The following is a 19,345-nucleotide window of genomic DNA, read 5'->3' on the forward strand; positions in this document are numbered from 1 at the left end:
CATGGATGCCATGATCCAATGCACGGCACTCAACCTAGTAGCAGTCCTGGTATAGGCTGTTCCGCATCTACCGAGGTGTGCATCTCCTATAAAGAGTGATTCCCTGGGGGCAGAACAACAATGGATATCGGTATAAGGTACAGTACAATACAACAGCTTGAGCACGACAGCATGAACCAAGAGCCAAAGCAGCAAAGACGGGGCATCCCACCATGCAAGTCCTCACACACCGGATCTATGTATGACTTTGTTCTGCGCACAATCGCGAGAACTTCAGCAAAGTATGTAGCGAGATTCGTCAAGAACACTCACCTGTCCTGAGAATCGAATGACCTCGCGCTTCTCCAGGACGAAGAGGGTCCGTTCTAAAGCGTGACTTGAATAGCCCTGTTGCGTCACGAACTCGCGCACGAGGCTTTGGTAGCTAGTGCTCCACCCAATGGGCAGCCGCCTGCGGATCTCCTTCTCGATTCTGTTCATCTCTCCGTTCAGCTCTCCTCGCGACAGCCCATCAGCAGAGCCTGCGGAGACTGCGTCCATAGTAGAGCACTTGAAGAGACGGATGGCTTCATCGACGTGATGGTTGCGGACGACCGGGGAGAGTGTAAGCTTGGCGAGGGATTCAGAGATACGGATGATAGCCTCGAGTTGTCTGTAACTACAATCAACAAGACTGCGTGTAGGAAATGAAGGAAGAACAAACCGAATTGTGATAGGGATGGAGCTACGCTCATCGTTGTCCTGTTCGACTTGTTGTACTTGCTTTCTCAGGGACACGAAATGACTGCTGAGCATCTCTTGCGCCTCGGCGGAAAGGCGTGGCGCACATTTCCTAGGCGAAGATCAGTACTCCGCTTATGTTGTACTCGTGGAAATCAACGTACGCCTTGCAATATGCAATATACCGCTTCATCTTGTCTATGTCAATCTCACCGACTGCCTCGCCATTCTCGTCAGCATTCTCGTTCGCTCGATTCATGTGGATGTTCATGACATGCTTGGCGATCATCTGTTGAAGTGGTCAGCACAATGTATCATTAATGAATTCTGTGAAGCAAGAGACCCGATCGCGCTGTTCGTTGTGCACATCCTTGACAATGAAGATCATATCGAACCGGGACAAGATAGTCGTCTGAAAGTCGATGTTCTGCGGCGCAATGTTAGCATTCGTTCACGGACAGCCAGGGCTAGCATACCTCGCCTGGACTTCGGCCTTCGTCGTAACGACCCCAGACCGGGTTCGCAGCAGCCAACACACTCGTTCTTGAGTTCAGAACAGTGGTAATACCCGCTTTGGCGATGGAAATTGTCTGCTGTTCCATGGCTTCATGGATGGCCACACGGTCTTCGTCTCGCATTTTGTCGAACTCATCTATGCAGACGACACCTGTATCAGCTAGGACCATGGCGCCACCTTCCAAGTAGAATTCCCGCTAAGAGGGAGGTAAGCAATGACGCAGGTGCATTGCAACTCGTCACTTACCGAGATGGCATCGCGCTGCACCGAGGCCGTCAGACCGGCTGCACTGGAACCCTTGCCAGAAGTATAGACTGCTATTGGTGCAACCTAGCGCAGCGGTTAGTCCGAAGGACGTGGTGTGTGAAGAGCAAGCAGACCTTCTCGACAAACTTGAGCAATTGACTCTTAGCGGTACCAGGATCACCGAGCAAGAGCACATTTATGTCGCCCCTCAATCGCATGCCGTCTGGCAAAACTTTCTTTGATCCACCGAAAAGGAGGCATGTTATCGCTTTCTTGATGTCTATGATCCAGAACCATAAGACTTGGGAGTCTCAATGTCATGTCAGCGAACTTACCGAGACTACCGAATATGCTCGGTGCGACACTTTTGGCGAATCGCTCGTAGAAGCCTTCGCTTCGGGCCATCTCGCCAAAGTCTTCTTCTTCCTCCGGTGAGAATTGCAGGCCGAATGGATTTGCGCCACCTGACCCAGCGGCTGAAGGCGAAGAGACTTCCAAGTGAACAAGTCGAAGGTACGGGTTCCGAAGAGCAGCTGCGCCGCCATTTTTCTAAAGCAAATTCATCAGAGAAAGCACGGCATACCAGGTGAACAAACCACATTACTCACAGACTTAGCGGCTTGGAAGGTCGAGTATATACCAGTCGCAATGACGCGCGAGCCGGGCACGACTTGCCCGGTGAGATATCTGTCGGCAGAGAGCAGCATATGACGAGGAAGTTCTCCAACTGGGACCATGTCCGGCGCTTCTTGCAGCTTCAATGTCTGATGGTCCGAGAATGTAGACTTTGAGTGAATGATGATGTAGGGGTCCATTGGGCAATCCTTCTTCTGTCCCTCTATCTCAGGCGCATCACATACTCTCGGGAGACCTCTATCCGAACCGCCACCAAGACCCCCGAGTCCACTGGGTGGAAATATGATTTTCGGCGTGCGACACGCGCGACATTGGAGATGAAGCTTCGTCGCTCGTGCGGAAAGAACGGAGGCAGAAATAACGATACCAGGGATACGAACGAGCTTGTTCATGGTGTTCGCGGAGAGCTCACGAAATTGCTGGAGATTGAGACCAGACTTGATCATAACTTGGACGTTCTGGATAGCCTGTGATGCAGAGTCGTTGCTCGGACCTTGCCCGTTGGCTGCAAGAGGGAAGAGGATCGTGCGTGCAGCCTTCGTGGCGGCAGTCTCGAACTGCGGCTTCTTCAGTCACAGTGTTAAGCCAGACGCATTGTGCAACTCACCAAAGGAAGAATATCCGTCGGCCTGTCTTGAATAGCATGGGCAAGCTCGTCGTTGTAGAGACCAATGTGGCGGAGGTCGACTTCAAGCTGGTATCGCTTGAGCAGCATATTAGCGCGGAGCTTATCCCTGACGAAGATATGAGTCGACGCGTCAAAGTCTTGTGAAGATGAGGAAGACACGTACCTGTAGATGAAATCACCGCCGACGCGGTATTGAAGCAGGAAGTCGAGAAGCAACTTTTCTGTCTGCGAGGGTGAATCTGGTCCAGTAGGGTCTGGGACATCGTGCACAGAGACAGAGAATACGCGGTCTGCGTCAAATCCCGACATGGCGGCAAGCCCGGTGAGAGATAGAGGACTAGTAAAGCCAGTGGATGCGGGGTGCAAGACGCGACGTCCCACCGAAGTTAGACGCGTTCAACGCTGGTGTTTAGGGCAAGCCAAGACGTGTTACTGGGCAAAGCCCCGCGCGAGATACTTCCATAGCAAAGCTTTGGTAATGTCTTGAAGATCCCGTTTAGCTCAGTTGGTAGAGCGCATCACTAGTAGCCCACTTCCAAATCGGGGTATTATTCCCACGGTCACGTGACCCGAATGATGAGGTCAGTCGTTCAAATCGGCTAATGGGAATTATTTTTTCTTTACCTTCGATGCGCTGAGGTCGGGTGGTGAGAAGCATGCCGTCTCGCGCGAATTTGTACGAAGTAGCGGAGCGAGCGTACATTTCCTAGGGGCTGCAGCTTGCGATCAAACTCTAACCTATTATTCGCTGCGATGCTGCAAAGACAGCCGTCCCGCACCTCCAAACACGCTCTACCGATTTCGGAAAAATCATCATAATTCGCGCAACGCAGACTATCCCTAGATGCGTTCTCCTTTGAAGCTCTTCAGGCGATATTTCGTAGTTCTGCTCTCGAGAAAGGCGGTTCGCGCGATGTTCAACTTAAGCGCTCAATGACCGGCGGCCACCGCGTCCAAACCGCGTCCCCGCATTCCTTCAGCTTTTCATTAGTCTCCCCTAGGCAGACCCTAAAGAAGACCTCTTGTACGGACAGGGGGGCGGTCTTATAAGGGTCTGCTTCAAAACGCGTCCCTGATACTGGAGCAGCCCTTACGCTACCCATTTTTTGATGGCCGAACCATTCCGGTGGCTACGGCAGGCTGCCGGTGGCTCGGGCAGTTCGGCCGGTGGCTGCGCTTAGATCTGTCTGCGATATAATCATAACTCGTTCAATTTCTTCAGGGCCAGGCGCGGGCGAACAAGGCTGGCATCCAGTACATAGTCACAGTCTCGCAGTACATAACAAACAGACAGCCCCGAATGAGCCCAGTGTCGTTAATTGGTTAGTTGCACGAGTCATTCTCGCGAAGTGCAAGGTCGATGGACTCGGACGCAATGCTATCTACGTCGAACCTGTGTCGCAAATTCTTCCGCTTCTCGTCCAAGTCCCTTCGTCTTTTCTGCGAGCGTTGATTGCGGAGCCTCCTCCGCATGTTCATATGTGTTCCGAGGTAGGTACATGATTCAGCATGCACTGCGACCGCGACCGTCCCAGGGCGCTGTAACATGACATTGAGGTCGTCCAAGATGTATCCATGAGAAACAACGTCATCAGTTGTCGTTACGTCAATACCGAACGCCATGGAGGCCGTGTCTGTACCGATTTTTAGCCGTTCCCGAGGGTCCAGTTGTCGCGAAAGAGTTCGAGGGTTCGTTTGACATATGTTGCACTGCAAATCGAGATGAACGTTCGGACGTCATCCTCGTGGTCGGTGAGTTCCTTCACTTTGTTCCGGAGGTATGTCAAAAGTCTGTGGAGAGTGCAATTGTCTGGCAGAAGATGATGACTCACCAACCTTCCTCGAGCACCCATTGCAGTTCAGAGAACTCCGTAGACTTCTGCGGAGATGAAACTACAGTTCGAAAAACCCAGCGAATGTCGTACCGTGCGTTCAACCGGCGGAGAGGAACTGCCGCATACCCAGGAAGTTCACGATCGTGCTTGTCTGTAGACACGAGCGGATTGTCGCGGTCCAGGCGACGAGAATGATGTCCCCTGGCATTCGTGCATGAACATTGCCAATGTCCTGAGATAGCGGTCGGAACTGTGAGCTCAGCTGTACAACAGATGAGCCTCGTCACCATTGAGAGCCATGATTCGCGCGGCGAAGGTCTTGTCATCCATGAGCTTGCGGAAGCCTGGCGTAGCGAGCTGTTCCTGAGAGAGCAGGATAACATCTCGCTCCGCACCTGCGACTCGGAGTTGCCATCCGTCGCCGTCGCGACCCAAGCCATCCAAGGCTTTGCAAGCACCTTCGCGTTGGTGGTCGTGCGGGTCTCATGGCAGACACTGCAACGCGATGGCGCGACAGAATGCAAGGCAACGTATGCGGCATGAGCCTGAGGGGTGTCTACAGACGCGTCTCGATGCCGCGCATCAAAAGAGGTCGAGTGGGCGGAACAGCAGAGATGGGCGAGGCGGAGGGGACGGGCGAGAACGGGCGACGGGATGGGAGAGGGCGAGACAATAGCGGCGCAGCAGCAAGAAGACGGGCAATGTGGGCGTGAGGCAGCACAGGCGACGCGACGCGTCGAACGCGTCGAGATTTACACGCGCGTTTCGGAGATGAACATGCTTATGTAACTCCGCCTAAGGGCTGCTACGGTATGGGGCCCACCTTTTGAAGCAGACTAGCTTTTCATGTTGCGGTTAGTATGTTTAGCACTCCTGATGTCGCTTTGCAAGGACTGTGATCCACATGAGTGCCAGTCTGCCGTTGGTACATATTGAGATTGTAACATTAACATGCCTCACGCCTGGCGGCCCGTGCAAGTTGGACTTCAACAGTTAAATTCAACCCGGGGCCCGCTATGAATCCGAGGTACTGCGCCCCCGGATTGCAGCAAGCCCCCTTTCGCGAAAAGCCATGTTCTTTGGGATGATGGAGCATGCGCGTATGAGCGTGCGAGGAGTGGCCACACTGGCGCACGTCCAGCGCGGCGAGTCGGTGCATAAACCAGCTTCGATCCACATACAGAGAAGCGCCGCGAACGCGTCCATCTGCACGCCACTCCCGCAACCTCACACATCTTACTTGCAGTGAATTTGCAGTGAACATGAGTGCGATGGAAACAGACGAGCTGCCTGTTGTGCTCCCGTCGAGCACGTCATCCGGTCTCTCAATAGCTTTGTACGACTGCCCCTTTGGTTCGTGTCTCGAGACTCATCTCCATGCAGGCATCCTCTGCCCATCCTCAACATATCGGAACACCTCACGCGTCTCAAGCTTCAGACAAGATCCAACAATCCTTTCGGTACGTACGTATATGCCGGGGGGATGTATAGGGAATTGACCGCGCACCGGCAGTCATCGGGGCATTATTGGGGACACAGAATGGACGCGATGTAGAGATCGTGAACACGTTCGAGCTCGCCATGTCAGACGACGATGCCACGGTCGAACAGAACTTTCTTCTGGATCGTAAAGAGCAGTGTGAGCTGTCGTTCTCCTCGATGCGACCGCCAGCCATGCTAACACGCGCTGCAGACAAGCAAGTCTTTCCGTCTCTCGAATTCATCGGGTGGTACACGGTCGCACCACGACCGACGGCGCAGCACATTGCCCTACATGAACAGGTATGATTTCCATCATCGTCGTGCGCAATACCAATCTCCCCTGTTCGCACAGTTCTTGCCGTACAGCGCGACACCACTTCTTCTCATCCTCCAGCCCTCTACTGTGTTCGCCGCATCGCCCGACCTCACCGCACAATCTCTCCCTCTCAAAGCATACGAACCGACAATAGATTTCCGCGGCCGCAAATCTCGTTCTGTTTTCATTGAGGCACTATTCACCGTCGAGACCGGAGAAGCTGAACGGATCGCTGTGGACTGGACGGCGAAGGGTGGCGAGGGCGACAATAGCCGTGAGTCCGACGATCCGAATCATGCACTGTGTTCGTGGATGATGATTGCCATTTTCATCTTCAGTGCAGTCGCATCTAAGTTCACAGCGTGCCGCCGTAAAGATGTTGCACGACAGAATCGTCCTATTGGTCAAGTACGTCTCTGACGTCTTGGCAGGTGCGTTCAGACGCTATCGTGCACGGTCCCTCACGGTTTGATAATGTGCCTGTGAGTAGGACAAGCGACCAAAGACCACTCAACACTACGCGCTCTTTCGGCTCTTGTCGCCTCGCTGCCTGCAAGCGACCACAAGGGGTTCCGAGAGGAGTTTGATATCGTACGCGGCATTCCTGCGTTTCTATCATGCCACAGCCGTCCCTGACCACATCTTCTGACGGTTCCTAGGAATACGAGGACGTCCAGCTCACGGCGTATCTCTCCGCGCTGACCAAGTCCGCCAGCCTCCTGAATGATGTGCGTCTCGATGTCGCGTGTCCTGCGTCCACACTGACTAATCACGGGGCGCCCATGTAGCTGGTGGACAAGCACGTCGTGCTTACCGCAACGCGCGAGGAGCGTCACGTTGGTCCGGGCGGCCCACGGCGTCGCGGCATGCCCGGTATGGGGGTGATGGGCATGGGGGTGGACAGGCTCGCAGACTGGCGGAGCTTCCATTGAGTTGCTCCGGGGTCTTTTCATCCCACCATAGCTTCGCGCCCGCCGGTGTCCGGAATTGAAACCGTTCCTTGCTGTATCATCCGCTGTGCTATTGTATCAGTATGTCTGTTGTCGGTTTACACTGTGTGACGGATCAACGTCCGCGAATGCTCTCCTCGAGGCAGCCTCCTTGCAGCACAACCATAACCGGATGAAAGAAGGATCGCCGCCGGCAACTTCTCTCCATTCTTGAGGCAATGTGCGCACTGTGAACACAACACGCCTAGCAACGCGCTTGCTTGCATGGCTCAGAAACTCGGTAGAGATGAATTACATTTTCCATCAACTTCCAAAAGAATACTGTAATATGTACCGTACGGCAACAGCTACGCTAATCTAGACCACAGACAAATGCGCGACATCGGAAGCAACCGCGAGAGGGGAGGCTACGTCGGAGAATACAATGAACACCTTTGAGCTGAGTATACACGAGATAGATATGAATGGATAATGACGTGGTGATGGCTGTGTATGTGCTGAGCATGCATAGGGTAATGCGAAGGAGTGGCTGCGAGCGCAGCCTATGAAACAATGAGAGGCTGGTCGGACTAAGTACATGCCCGCGAAGTAGAAGGTGCTACTGAGCGTCAATTACTGGAGATGCCAGTAGGTGGTGGCGTTTTGAGTGTCGCGCCCTTGAAGTCGAGGGCTGTTGAGGCAAGCATGAGCACGGCGCGCTGGCGGCAACACTGAGGCAACGTACTTTGCTTCCAAACATCATTTCCCCACCAGCTCAAGTAGTGACCGCCGTTCGGGAACTGACAATCGCTCAGTACGCCGATGGCAAGAATGCGGAGAGAATACTAACCTCCAATGTGAAAAATATAACAAGCAATGATATCACGGTACCTGAAGAAGACAGTCGTCACTTACCTGAGGCGCGCATTCAGATGGGCAAAGCACGTACCACTATCCAACGCAGCACTCGTCACGTAGTTAAACTTACTCCACCATGCGAAGTTCTTTCGCCGTAGGACATACTGGAAGATGAAGCCAACGAGGAACCAGGCCGAGTAATTGATGCCCGTCGCGGGAGGGATAGCCGAGATACCATTCAGAATGAGGGGGGTGTTAACATACCGTGCCCATGAGTTCGGGAATCGGCGCTGCCAAAGCCAGAAGGGGATTGGAAGGATGGCACCGACAATGAGCGCATACAACTCTGGGTGATATGGTGACCCCGCGCCAAACTGCCGATTCGGACCGATGACGCCCCTGCGCATCATCGTGAACTCTTCGGCTGCACCAGAAAACCGGTGAAAGCTTACCATAGCACTGAAGCCTCGTAGAAGACCTCGTTGTGCGGACAAGTCAGGTCGTACTTCTGGCGCTGCGAGCATATATCGGGGACTTCCTCAAATATCCACTGTTGCATCCCGCATTGGATGAAGGCCACCAGAAATGTCGACGTCAACTGCACGATGAACGTCGCGCGGGGTGGGACCTTGACGTAATGACCGAGCTTCATATCTTGCACGAAACGAGTACCCTCGGAGAGCGTCTGCAGCGTGTATGACTTGAAGATCATGTTCGGGATGGGCTGGCCGGGTAGGATCGTCCCGGGGATGATTTGCGCTATGATGTTGATTGATACCTGCGCGAATATCATCAGCTACCGCAGATATCACGATGCGGATGCATACTTACAACTTGCCCAGTGATCGAGTAGACATATCCAGATGGTATGATGTACACCACAGGGATCAACGCTGCCAGTAATATGAACCACACTGGTGCGTCCGTGTCCCACACCTACGTGATAGAGCGAACGCTGTTCAGGACGACGCCGTCAAGACAATCTCGCTTGAGAACGCACCTCAACTGCAACAATAGCCAGGCTGAAGAAGACGCCTATCACCAGCAGATACCACCACATAGGAACCTCCGGGTACGCCTTCATCAGCTTGGCATGGATGTCCTCTTTCTCCACCTGCATCCTCCTGAAGCCATTGAGAATTGCGCGCCCATGGAAGAGGACAGTGTGTACGATGACGCAAGTGGCGAGAGCGAACGCCATGAGATACGCCATAGCGTAGGCAGCAGGAAGGTATAGAGGGGAGTAGTCCTCGTACGCGGTCGCGTTGAACTTCTTCTCGTCCGTTAGCACCATAGACACATTGTAATCCCTCCCGTACTTGTCGAACAGCTGTGACGAGTACATAGGGAAGTACGAGAGGCTCCAAGTCTGTAACAGATGACATCAGCCTTCGGATTAGCGACGGTGCAGCAAGCCACGTACATTTGTGTAGTATAATGCCGGTGTCATGATCCAGTAGAAGATCACAAAACCGGTGAACACTTGGACCTGCGCCCACCAAGGCACCATGAGCGGGCTAGTGATCCAACTGATCTCCGTCCAATCAAATGTCAGGAAGCTCAGACCCATGCCAGTGTAGATGCCAAACGCCTGATTCACGCGAATGCTGTCAGGCTTTATCCAGCATATCCAGGAGAAGACAGAGAGCGCGGTGAAGAGGTACCCTACGTGGAACATCAGTCAACCCCGTGAACAGCCGAATCATCAGAAACCTGGTACATACCTGGTAAGAAGTAGAAGAAAAAGGCAGCTGTGCCGACGTAAATCAGGTACTTGAATCGGGAAATGCCTCCTCTCGGCTCGTCCTCTTCCGCGTGCAGGGTATTCAGCAGCGTGCAGACGACTAGGTTCTGCGGCCAGACTATGCTCGCCGGATAAACCAGCAATCGCTTGCAGAGTCCGGCAAGCCCGAAGCCCGTGAGCTGCGTCGCTAGTATCAGCACCGTGTTGAACCAGTAACCAAGGTTGAGTCCATAGTTGATGTCGATGGAGATGGTGGCCTGGATCGCATAGGGTGCGCCTGTTGCGACGTTGGCCATCATATACACGAGAGCGTGTTCCTTGATGTTCCAGGGACCAGGATTGAGCGACCACTCTCCACCGCCTAACCATCTGGGTAGTCGATAAGGTGTTATGGGGAGCCAGTACGCGAAGAGCTTGCCGAGAGGGTGAGCGACAATAACAAGGAGGGTAGAGGTGATCGATGGTGCTGGTTGGCGCATGTAGAAGAAGACATTCGCCGCACTGTCACGACGTTAGCAAGAGGGGAACGAGTCTCACAGAGCACCACGCACGCAGAAATGAAGGTCAGCCCAAGTCCTACGATCCACAACCGCAGCGTGAGGACAGGCATCTCCGGGTCGTCGATATTTGAGACCGATGCGCGTACTTCAGCGTAGGGGCTGTCTTCATCCTCATGCTCATCAAAGTCGTAGTCCATCCTACACAGTGGTGATATACTTTGAGCACGGCATGGAATCAAGAGACCAGGGCTACGCACTTTACGGAACCCTCCTGACTGTCCGCTTCTAGCATGCTACCATAACTCAGGATAGACCCCGGAGTTGAGGGAATCCCTTGGAGCTTTGGTTTCGATGCTAATGACTCGCGGAACTTCTCCTTCGCGTCGGAAAGCGATATACGCGCCTCCCTCGAGCTTAAGGCCGAACTAATCCCAGAGAACTTGCCTGTCCCGTGGCTGATCCCAGTCAATGGTGAGGTAGGAGGTTGACTGAGGCGACGAAGCCGATACGCGTCGTCACTGTGTCCCTGGGAATCCGTGGATGGCGGGGTTTCGACAGGACTCATGGGGTACGGGTTCCGCGAGTGCAAAGTCGACGGCCCGGGAATTGGGCTTGGTGTACTGGGACTATACGGGCCTGCCTTGCCATGGAGGTCGAATGTCGGTGGAGGGAAGGTAATGGGAGCGGCGGCTAAGGATGCGGCTCGAAACCCCGGTGCATCCGCGAAGCCAGGACTGGCGAAGGGAACCTCAGCGTATTGAGCTGGAGGGAAATCCTCTGGTTGTTGCTGCGCAGTGGAGGGGGGACCAAAGGCAAACACATCCTCGGCGTCAGACTCGTCGTCTTCGTCCTCGTCGATGGTGTATTCCTGGGAGAAGGTATACTGAGGATCGCGGTCGAAGTACGCGCCCGAGGTGGGATGCGCTGTGGAGGGACGGTCGGCGGTGTATGGTCTGCCTGCTGAGCTGCGCGGGCGACCCGCCATGAGCAGCGAGGGGATAGGTTAGAACGGCGTGGGGTCGTGAAGTATCGCGGAGGGGAGAAAGGAGGGGAGGGCAGGAGGAAGAGGTGGCGGAATGGGAGATGGGACAGAGTGAGACTGCTTGAGTAGGCGCCGGCCCAGGCACATCAGCCGCTATCCGCGGTTCCTGGCTCTCTCGCCCACACGCTCACACAAATCCGTGATACATACTGCCCCGCCTCGTCTCGCCCTCAGACTCTGCTCAGCCTGCCTCGCCAGCTGCCGCCGCACCGCTGCACGCTCGCCGCACGGAGGGGACGCAGCGGTGAACGAGACCGGCGGGCCAGGGACGCGCCCGCCCAAGATAACTTAGGCACCAGCCAGGGCATGTCCTGATCTGGCAGGTACGTACTTCCTTACTCGTATACCTCGCATCGCACATCGCCCAGCCAGGCTGTCGTCGCCCAATGGCAAGCGCCCCGCTGACTTCGCTCACCAGCTTCTCTTCGCCGCAGCGGTCATGATGCGTCCTTGCCCAAATGGCACATCCCTTGCGCACTGATCGCAAGTAACAACCCGCCGCAACGGCCTCTAGATCTGCAAGTTGATGACGGCCGCTCAGATGAGTCTGCCTACAAGTATGGTGCTTCAACCAGCCCAGTCTCGTCGTGCAGCATGTCTCAACCAGAGACGTTGTCCCTCTCCTCCATCTGCGCGCTGATCAACCCCAGCAGCGTTTATCTCGTTGGCTATGCCTGGGTCCTTGGCATGTGTGCGTTTTCTTCATCAAGTACTGTGGCGTTGGTGGTCTTGATGAATTTCGTCCGTTGCGTAGCCATCTGGATTACGTTCTTCTCGGGTGCGTGTACCGCTGCGCGTCTCACAGTAATGTGCCTAGTGTTGACATGAATATCGGCTCAGGCACCATTGCCTTCAGAGCTTTGCGTATGTATCCCTCCCGAAGCCCAGCCGACGCAACAGTATCCTGAGGAGTGTTCACAGCTAGGTACCAGTTCGGGGCACTTCAGCGCCGTATTTTCCCGGTTTACTTCGCCCAAGGCTTCATCCTACCCGCTGGACTTCTAGTTCTCTGGGTTCGTGCTCACCCCACAGTTCTGGCGCACCTCTTCAGCCCGGCAGTCGCAGATGTAGCGCAAGCATACAGTCTGGCGTCAGGCCTCCTCATGCAGGCAGCCAATCACTATATCGTGGGACCACTCACGACAAGGTGCGCAGATCCGCAATTCCTGGTCGCTCGTCTGGCTTTCGAGATGTTCACATTCGTCGTTTGCTCAGGGCCGCGTATGCGAGGTATAAGCAAGAGAAAACCGAGGGCAAGATGTACGATGAGCAAGGAGTTCGTTCCCATGCCAGCCGTGCTCTCTGTACTGTTATTGACCTTGAAATCATACCGCCAGATATCAGATGAAATGAAGGCGCTGAATGCCCGGTTCAACTTGCTTCACGCCATCAGTGTGGGGCTCAATCTTACTGCTGTCGCTGCCCTCGTCTTCCACGGCCTTTGGATCGGTAACACCGGCACTGGTGTGTAGGTGGCATGCATTTGTACAACTGTGCAACACTTCCGGTTCCTGTACACTCTTGGAATGGATGTTCGTCGTAGTGGCCGATATTGTAGTGATGTACATGCATGCATGTAAGGTTGATACTGAGTCGATCATGTGGGCGCTGGCGAGTTGAACAGTACAGCTGTGGCGTATGTCATCGTTGTAGCCCAGGTATCGCGGAAGCCGAGGGGCTCAGTATTCGTGAACGCACAAGAACTATCATTACAACCACCTATGTTTTGTACAACGTTCATGCACCAACAGCCTGCATGTCCGGCATGAAGCCCTCCCTGAGGCTTCGCTCTAGACGTCTGATCTCCTCGATTGATGTCGCCCGTGCAATGGCCTCCTTGACTTTCTCCGCCTCCTCCTTGGACATCAGCCGCCCTGCCTTGCCCGGCGCCGCGGCCGGTTTTGGCTCGTCTGTCGCAACGGGTGCTTTCGCTGCGTGCGTCGAGACCGTCTTGGACAGGGTATCTGCTAGCTGCGTAGGCAGGTTATCTGCGGTCAAGAACAGGGACTTCGCCGCTTGCCTCTCCTGCGAACCGAGCGGGATAACAGTGTTCGCATCAACAGGGAAGCGGACGGCGGGTGAATGCGGGTTGAGTGCGGGAGCGAGCGAGTGCGGCGTACCTTGTCGCGTATTCTCTGGAAGTCCAACACTCTCAGCGATGGGATGCGCCATGCAAGCCACTCGCGATACCATTTCTTTTCTCGGACGGGGTTGCCGAGTAGCGAAAGGAACTCGAGCTTCCTCATATCCTGGAGCGGCTCAAGGTCACCAAGTTCGGAGATATTGTTGTTGGTTAGAACGAGAGTGGTGAGATTGGGGACGGAAAGGCGAAGAGATGGCGAGATGGTCGATATTCGGTTGTTTGCGAGGAGGAGGGTGCGAAGACGGCGGAGAAGGGGAATGTTCCCCAACACGATGATGGAGTTGTCCGTGAAGTCTATGGCATCATGTTGGTCCTGAAACCATTGGTCTGCATACTGGCCATGGAATAGATCGGAGCAAGGCGCACCTTAGTTATACCCAGGTTTTCGACGGCGGGAATTTTGTACCCTACGATCGAATTCGTAAGCATCCAAACACGATGCTTAGCCACGTACCTCGGAGGTCAAGCTGACGCTCCTTGAGCGGGTTGAGCGAGGAGGGCACCGACTCGATGAGTTCGGGGGTGAGCTTCACCATGGCTGAACTTGCACAAGAGTCGACGCGCCGGAATGATGCCGGCGCCAAAGGCACAGCGCGTCTCCCATGCCTAACGCGAAAGTCGTGACGCGCCTCCTGCTGTCCGCCCCCCTCCTGTGCGCAAGTCCACCATGAAGGCCCTCCACCAGCGACTCAATCTGTTCGTAGCCTCGTTATAATTGTACGGTGCGCTAGCTGATAGTCGTGCGCATACGCAGTTACGCGAACGGCAATGAAACCTACACATTCGTACCAGCGGAGCCCGTCGGCGCGCGGTCTCTCACAATTTACAGAAATTCAGGTGATATAGTACTGAACGGTGAGTCCGTGTCCTCATATTAGAAGGATATGTCTGATTTATGGCTTGCAGCACCGAATACACCACTGCCCGTCACCGCTGAACGTTCAGGCAAGACTATATATGGCATCTACGGTCTCATATCCCTTGCACTCTGTTCGTCCTTCCAGCGCAGTCCTCCGAGGCCCTTCTCACTCTCGATGTCACAGCGGAATACATTATTGTTATCACTGGCCGCGAGCTTCGTGGCCGGCTTATGGGACAGAACATTTACCGTGCAACGGATTACGAGATCCTACCGTTGAACCCCGACATCTCGGTGTCCAGCCCACCCCACCCTGTGGAAGCACACTTGTTGGCACTCGTCAAATCGCATTTGGCTTCCGGAAACTTCCTGTTCAGCTACGCGTGGGACTTGACCAGGAGGCTACAGGCACAATGGGCATCGTTGAAGGAGGATGGGGATAAGCCTCTCTGGGAAGTGGTGAGTACAGTCATACTCCGACGGTGGGGGAAGTGATTAATCAGTGCTTCAGGCGGATGATAGGTTTTTCTGGAACAAGTGAGTGGCTTGCCGCTTTGGTTCCCGAAATGATGTACTGACTGGACCAGGTTTCTGCAGTCAAGGCTGATTGACGTCACGATTGGGAACCCGGATCAGAATGTGAGTGTGCTACCTCAACGTTCTTGCGAGTTGCTCCTGAACGAACTCTGTGTGTAGTTGAGCCCATACATCTTACCAGTGTTGCACGGAAGTGCGTCGATTCTCCTCTGATCAGAGGCTCTCCCCTTATGTCTTTTGACATCTAGCGTTCGATATACGCCCAGAACGCGTCAACGGTCATCATATGCGCCTTTGCCTCATCAGTCGACGATCCCGTTACAGGGCGGGCACGCGGTACTTCAGGCGGGGCATCGACCAGGATGGACACGTCGCCAATTTCAACGAAACGGAGCAAATCCTACTAGTTGGACCTGACGATAGCAGCGTGCAGCTCAGTTTCGTGCAAATCCGAGGCAGTGTGCCTGTGTTTTGGGCGGAGATCAACACGCTGCGCTACAAGCCGGACGTACAGATCATGGAGCTGCAAGAGACGGTATGTGTATCGATGACACAGTGCACTTTATAGCTCATGGTGGATGCTCCAGGTCGATGCAACTCGGAAACACTTACAAGAAATTGTGTCCGCGTACGGACAGTCAAGTCTAGTGAATCTCGTTGACCAGAAGGGTCACGAGCTGCCGGTCAAGGAAGCTTACGAACGTAATGTCAAGCAGGTACGTGATAACCCTTCCATGTTGCATTCCTTCTCATTCTCGTTGCAGGCAAATCACCCCAAAGTCAAATACGAGTACTTCGACTTCCACAACGAGTGTAAGCACATGCGCTGGGATCGCATACAGGGTCTCCTGGATAGACTAGATGAGGATCTTGCGAGCTATGGGTGCGTCAGATCCAATTCTAGGTGTACTCAACTTTTAAAGTTCTCCATTCTCATCTAGCTACTTCCACCTGGATGCCTCCAAATCCGAGCCTGTCAGGATTCAGACGGGAGTGGTTCGCACAAACTGCATGGACAACCTCGACAGAACGAATGTCGGGCAATCTGCGGTTGCAAAGTGGATGCTCACCCGCCAGTTGCAAGCGCTGGATATCCTTCACGAAACCGATACGATTGATCGCTACGAAGACTTCATGAGGGACTTCCGCGAGAGTATGTCTGCAATCTCGTTAACATCACACTGGCGCCTTCTCACTTCTCTGTGTAGTGTGGACAGACCATGCCAATATGATCTCCGTCGCTTACAGTGGCACGGGTGCACTAAAGACCGACTTCACCAGGACTGGTCAACGGACTCGTCAAGGCATGTTCGAGGATTTCAGGAACTCCGTGATGCGGTACTTGAAGAACAACTTCTTTGACGGTGCCCGCCAGGTTTGTTCGCACCGCCACAGCCCTCTTGTCACATCATTGACTGTCTGTTAGGATGCGTATGACCTGATGACCGGTACTTTCATCCCAAGGAGAGGTTGGGTCCCCTCGACATTTGTTTATGACAGCCGACCACTGGTCGTCCGGGCGGTGAGTTGATTGAAGTGGTGTCAATATGTCTGTTACTGAGACAAATGCGAAGATGCCATATGTGTTCGGATTCTCTCTTTTCATGATCTTCGCGGGCCTCACGTTGCCGCGCACATCCGGTACGTGTACAACAAATCATGACTTGGCGTCGTCGGAAGGCTCACAACCTAGCCAGACTACTCGCTCTTCTACTACTTCCTACTTTGGTTCACCCTGGTAGCTTTGTCGCTCATCTTCATTTTCGCACACGGCATCGAATATGTCAACTGGCCACGGCTCATACCGCTCACACATATCATCAACTACAACGGTCCTGGCTTCCGGAGCGGACAGCGGGGCAAAGGCTTCGGCATCCCAGCACTCGACCTGAACAACCTCAAGTCATCAGCGCCCGTGCACAGAGGGAAGATGCCAGGCCATCGGCGTGCGAAGAGCAGGATAGAGGAAATTGAGATGGGGACGAAACGGGTGGACTAGCGTGGATGATATGGTACCTATTCTGTACAGACTCAGGACTCGGACTGCGCTCATGTTCCTCCGTTCCGTCGTATATTTATCCTGCTCGAAACATCTGGTGACCTTGTTACGGGACCGGAGTTGGCGGCTTCTATGCCAAGCGACGGGTCATTGTCTGGGGAGATCTGGGGACCGGCTGGATGGCGGACTTGACGATCGTACATGCTTCTTTGTTTACCGATCTAAAGTTGCCTGACCTTCTCGTTGCACCCATATACCCACACAAATCTGGAATCTCGCACAAATCTGATTCAGATTGAGGTCCCCACTGGACTGCGCACGGCGGGCCCGGTAGTAGCATTCAAGTAAGCCAGTACACGCGAAGGGGTCCGCACCAACGGACCTGCATCGTGAGGTTTCCTGAGTGGCCTCAGAGCACCCAAGTCTGGAGGTAGTCAACATAGATCAATCCGGTCTGCAAGCATTGCGCTATAGAGCATTTCCAACTGCGTTCCCTAGGGCCGCGCCGTGCGCAGCCATCATGAACCGGTCGACCCTCAACGCGTCAAGTTCAAGAGTCTCTGCCACCGCCACAGCGGAGAAAAACCGGACTTTGGGGTACATTCCCACGACTGTGGCTGCACCAAATTTCGCGCGGGAGCTGTCGCACGGTTACCGCTCTTCACTGTCCAGTGTCCTAGTCGTTCGCCCAGTTCTCCCAATATCGACAAAATGAGCGGCAAGGGTGTCAAACGCGCTTCCCCGGGGGCATCGACTGAAAAGAACCCGCTCGGCGATGTGGAGCTGACCGACGAGGATGCCGCCAAGCTGAACGACATCCAGAAGGAAATCGCGCGTACAGAGCTGCTGCTAGGTACGTGCCGTGGACGCGTCTTTGTCTGCGTGGAACGAGCGTGCTGATCGATGCGTCTGTTTACGCAGAGCGCCGTGCACAGGAGGCACTGTACCCTGTGTATGAGAAGCGTCGTGCAATCCTCAAGGGCATCAATAAGTTCTGGCCTGTCGCGCTCATGAACAACAGCATGTTCGCGTTACATGCGCAGCACAACTCGGACCAGGTCGCGCTTAGCTACCTGGAGGATGTCTGGGTGAGCCGTGACACGAAGGAGTCGCGGTGCTTCACCCTCGAATTCGTGAGTAGCCGTGTGTGCGGTCTCGCGGAGGTAGCTGACGCGTCGAGCACAGTATTTCAAGGAGAACCCGTACTTCTCGGATAGTGTGCTCAAGAAGGAGTACAAGTGGTCTCCTGGGCCTGCAGCGGCGGAGGAAAAGCCAGATGCGGACGGCCTGACTGGTTCAATGATCGACTTCTCGTGGGAGCGCGATGTAGAGCCGCAGGTAAGGTTCCATTGCGACGGAAACAAGGCGACGGCTAAGAATACTCTGTGATGGAATCCAGGCGACAAAGATTAACTGGAAGGACGACTCAAAGAACCTGACCAAGCTCCACCCTCGTGTCACGGATGAGGAGGGTGATGACATGCCTGCTGAGGCGGGGAGCTTCTTCAACCTGTTTGAAGACGCGGAGGACCCTTTCGACGTGGGTGCACTGTATGTCCGGACGGGTTCCTGAGGTACTGACGCTGGGACGTGATTGTTGCAGCTGGGAGTCCTGATTGCGAACGACGTCTTCCCTGAGGCGACGGACTACTTCCTGGGCCGGGCTGGCGGGGAGGGGATCGACTCTGACGACGAGGAGGACAGCGAGGACGAGGAGGACGAGGAGGAGATTGACCTGGAGAAGCCGCGCCCGAAGAAGCAGAAGCAGGCGTAGAGGCGAGCTGCGAGGGGAGGCGTAGGCCACTCTATCGCCGTATGCGAGTGCCCGGCGCTGTGCTAAAAGAGGACCACCTTCCTCCATACATACCTGCGAGCGTGCGGCCGGCGTGCCGGGGCCGGCAGCGACATCGATTGCTATACATAGTCTGAGTGGCCCTGTGCGTTGCGCGATAATTATAGTGCCCCCCGGGAGGGCTCGACGCTGTCGAGTCCTGTGCAGACCTCTACGTGGTCCGGGGGACTAGTAGCCTCGCAAGAGGTGAAGCCAATTGCACTGTAAAATGACTTGCGAACCTAACGGTCGGAGCCATTGGGACTACCTTGCTGCCCGAAAGGCCAAGACCCAGCCCGAAAGGGACCGGAGGAAACTCCTGGAGCCGAAAGGCCCACTTGCTCTGCTCAATGTTGAGCAACAAGACAAGACAGCCACGGAACGTTCACGAACGTCCCCGAGAACAGCGGGCTTACTGCTAAATGCACGCCCCTCCTCACAAACTGCACCATCCTGACACCTCCCTGCGGAGACTACCCACACTCCACCCCTCTACGAACTTCCGGAAGCCTCATAAGTGCGA

General features: G+C 54.6%; 7 protein-coding genes and 1 non-coding gene across 8 annotated transcripts; 5 read left to right on the forward strand and 3 right to left on the reverse strand.

The window, feature by feature from the left end:
* Positions 1–51: 51 nt before the first annotated feature.
* C8Q71DRAFT_763598 (ATP dependent DNA helicase) lies at positions 52–3,176 on the reverse strand. The gene is made up of 12 exons (XM_047924010.1): positions 2,911–3,176; positions 2,727–2,853; positions 2,092–2,676; positions 1,819–2,032; positions 1,618–1,763; positions 1,484–1,567; positions 1,197–1,433; positions 1,064–1,147; positions 885–1,009; positions 704–832; positions 313–652; positions 52–252 (listed from the first exon to the last, which is right to left on the reverse strand). The coding sequence occupies exons 1-12, from the start codon at positions 3,054–3,056 to the stop codon at positions 223–225; spliced, it is 2,247 nt and encodes a 748-aa protein (XP_047778201.1). The 5' UTR covers positions 3,057–3,176; the 3' UTR covers positions 52–222.
* A 61-nt stretch (positions 3,177–3,237) lies between these two features.
* Positions 3,238–3,356, forward strand: C8Q71DRAFT_t83. Its single transcript has one exon. It is a non-coding gene; the product is annotated as a tRNA-Thr (tRNA).
* A 2,406-nt stretch (positions 3,357–5,762) lies between these two features.
* On the forward strand, positions 5,763–7,490 carry C8Q71DRAFT_763605 (COP9 signalosome subunit 6). The gene is made up of 9 exons (XM_047924011.1): positions 5,763–5,918; positions 5,966–6,042; positions 6,096–6,221; positions 6,276–6,364; positions 6,417–6,654; positions 6,719–6,811; positions 6,871–6,971; positions 7,040–7,108; positions 7,169–7,490. The coding sequence occupies exons 1-9, from the start codon at positions 5,845–5,847 to the stop codon at positions 7,310–7,312; spliced, it is 1,011 nt and encodes a 336-aa protein (XP_047778202.1). The 5' UTR covers positions 5,763–5,844; the 3' UTR covers positions 7,313–7,490.
* Positions 7,491–7,938: 448 nt separating this feature from the next.
* C8Q71DRAFT_797343 (OPT oligopeptide transporter protein-domain-containing protein) lies at positions 7,939–10,703 on the reverse strand (the record flags this gene model as incomplete). Its single annotated transcript, XM_047925739.1, has 10 exons — positions 7,939–8,000; positions 8,055–8,119; positions 8,225–8,566; positions 8,620–8,945; positions 8,999–9,103; positions 9,168–9,536; positions 9,591–9,832; positions 9,892–10,412; positions 10,463–10,609; positions 10,669–10,703. The coding sequence occupies 10 exons, from the start codon at positions 10,701–10,703 to the stop codon at positions 7,939–7,941; spliced, it is 2,214 nt and encodes a 737-aa protein (XP_047778203.1).
* Positions 10,704–12,047: 1,344 nt separating this feature from the next.
* C8Q71DRAFT_797344 (uncharacterized protein) lies at positions 12,048–12,925 on the forward strand (the record flags this gene model as incomplete). The annotated part of the gene is made up of 6 exons (XM_047925740.1): positions 12,048–12,144; positions 12,208–12,231; positions 12,294–12,317; positions 12,375–12,600; positions 12,669–12,729; positions 12,791–12,925. 6 exons carry the CDS (start codon positions 12,048–12,050, stop codon positions 12,923–12,925), a joined length of 567 nt encoding a protein of 188 aa, XP_047778204.1.
* On the reverse strand, positions 12,782–14,171 carry C8Q71DRAFT_98352 (L domain-like protein). The gene is made up of 4 exons (XM_047929235.1): positions 14,051–14,171; positions 13,963–14,003; positions 13,574–13,909; positions 12,782–13,514 (listed from the first exon to the last, which is right to left on the reverse strand). The coding sequence occupies exons 1-4, from the start codon at positions 14,130–14,132 to the stop codon at positions 13,191–13,193; spliced, it is 783 nt and encodes a 260-aa protein (XP_047778205.1). The 5' UTR covers positions 14,133–14,171; the 3' UTR covers positions 12,782–13,190.
* A 14-nt stretch (positions 14,172–14,185) lies between these two features.
* Positions 14,186–17,284, forward strand: C8Q71DRAFT_763633 (SacI homology domain-containing protein). Its single transcript, XM_047924012.1, has 15 exons — positions 14,186–14,292; positions 14,351–14,451; positions 14,503–14,586; positions 14,640–14,914; positions 14,967–14,992; positions 15,043–15,094; positions 15,152–15,185; positions 15,241–15,527; positions 15,580–15,708; positions 15,757–15,875; positions 15,934–16,145; positions 16,201–16,367; positions 16,419–16,514; positions 16,567–16,633; positions 16,690–17,284. The coding sequence occupies exons 1-15, from the start codon at positions 14,264–14,266 to the stop codon at positions 16,989–16,991; spliced, it is 1,980 nt and encodes a 659-aa protein (XP_047778206.1). The 5' UTR covers positions 14,186–14,263; the 3' UTR covers positions 16,992–17,284.
* Positions 17,285–17,647: 363 nt separating this feature from the next.
* C8Q71DRAFT_908227 (uncharacterized protein) lies at positions 17,648–18,959 on the forward strand. The gene is made up of 5 exons (XM_047928986.1): positions 17,648–17,844; positions 17,913–18,124; positions 18,177–18,329; positions 18,391–18,531; positions 18,595–18,959. The coding sequence occupies exons 1-5, from the start codon at positions 17,703–17,705 to the stop codon at positions 18,763–18,765; spliced, it is 819 nt and encodes a 272-aa protein (XP_047778207.1). The 5' UTR covers positions 17,648–17,702; the 3' UTR covers positions 18,766–18,959.
* The last annotated feature ends 386 nt before the right edge of the window (positions 18,960–19,345 follow it).

Source organism: Rhodofomes roseus (genome assembly GCF_022264815.1).
Source record: "Rhodofomes roseus strain CIRM-BRFM 1785 chromosome Unknown C8Q71scaffold_12, whole genome shotgun sequence".
Lineage (NCBI taxonomy): Eukaryota > Fungi > Basidiomycota > Agaricomycetes > Polyporales > Fomitopsidaceae > Rhodofomes > Rhodofomes roseus.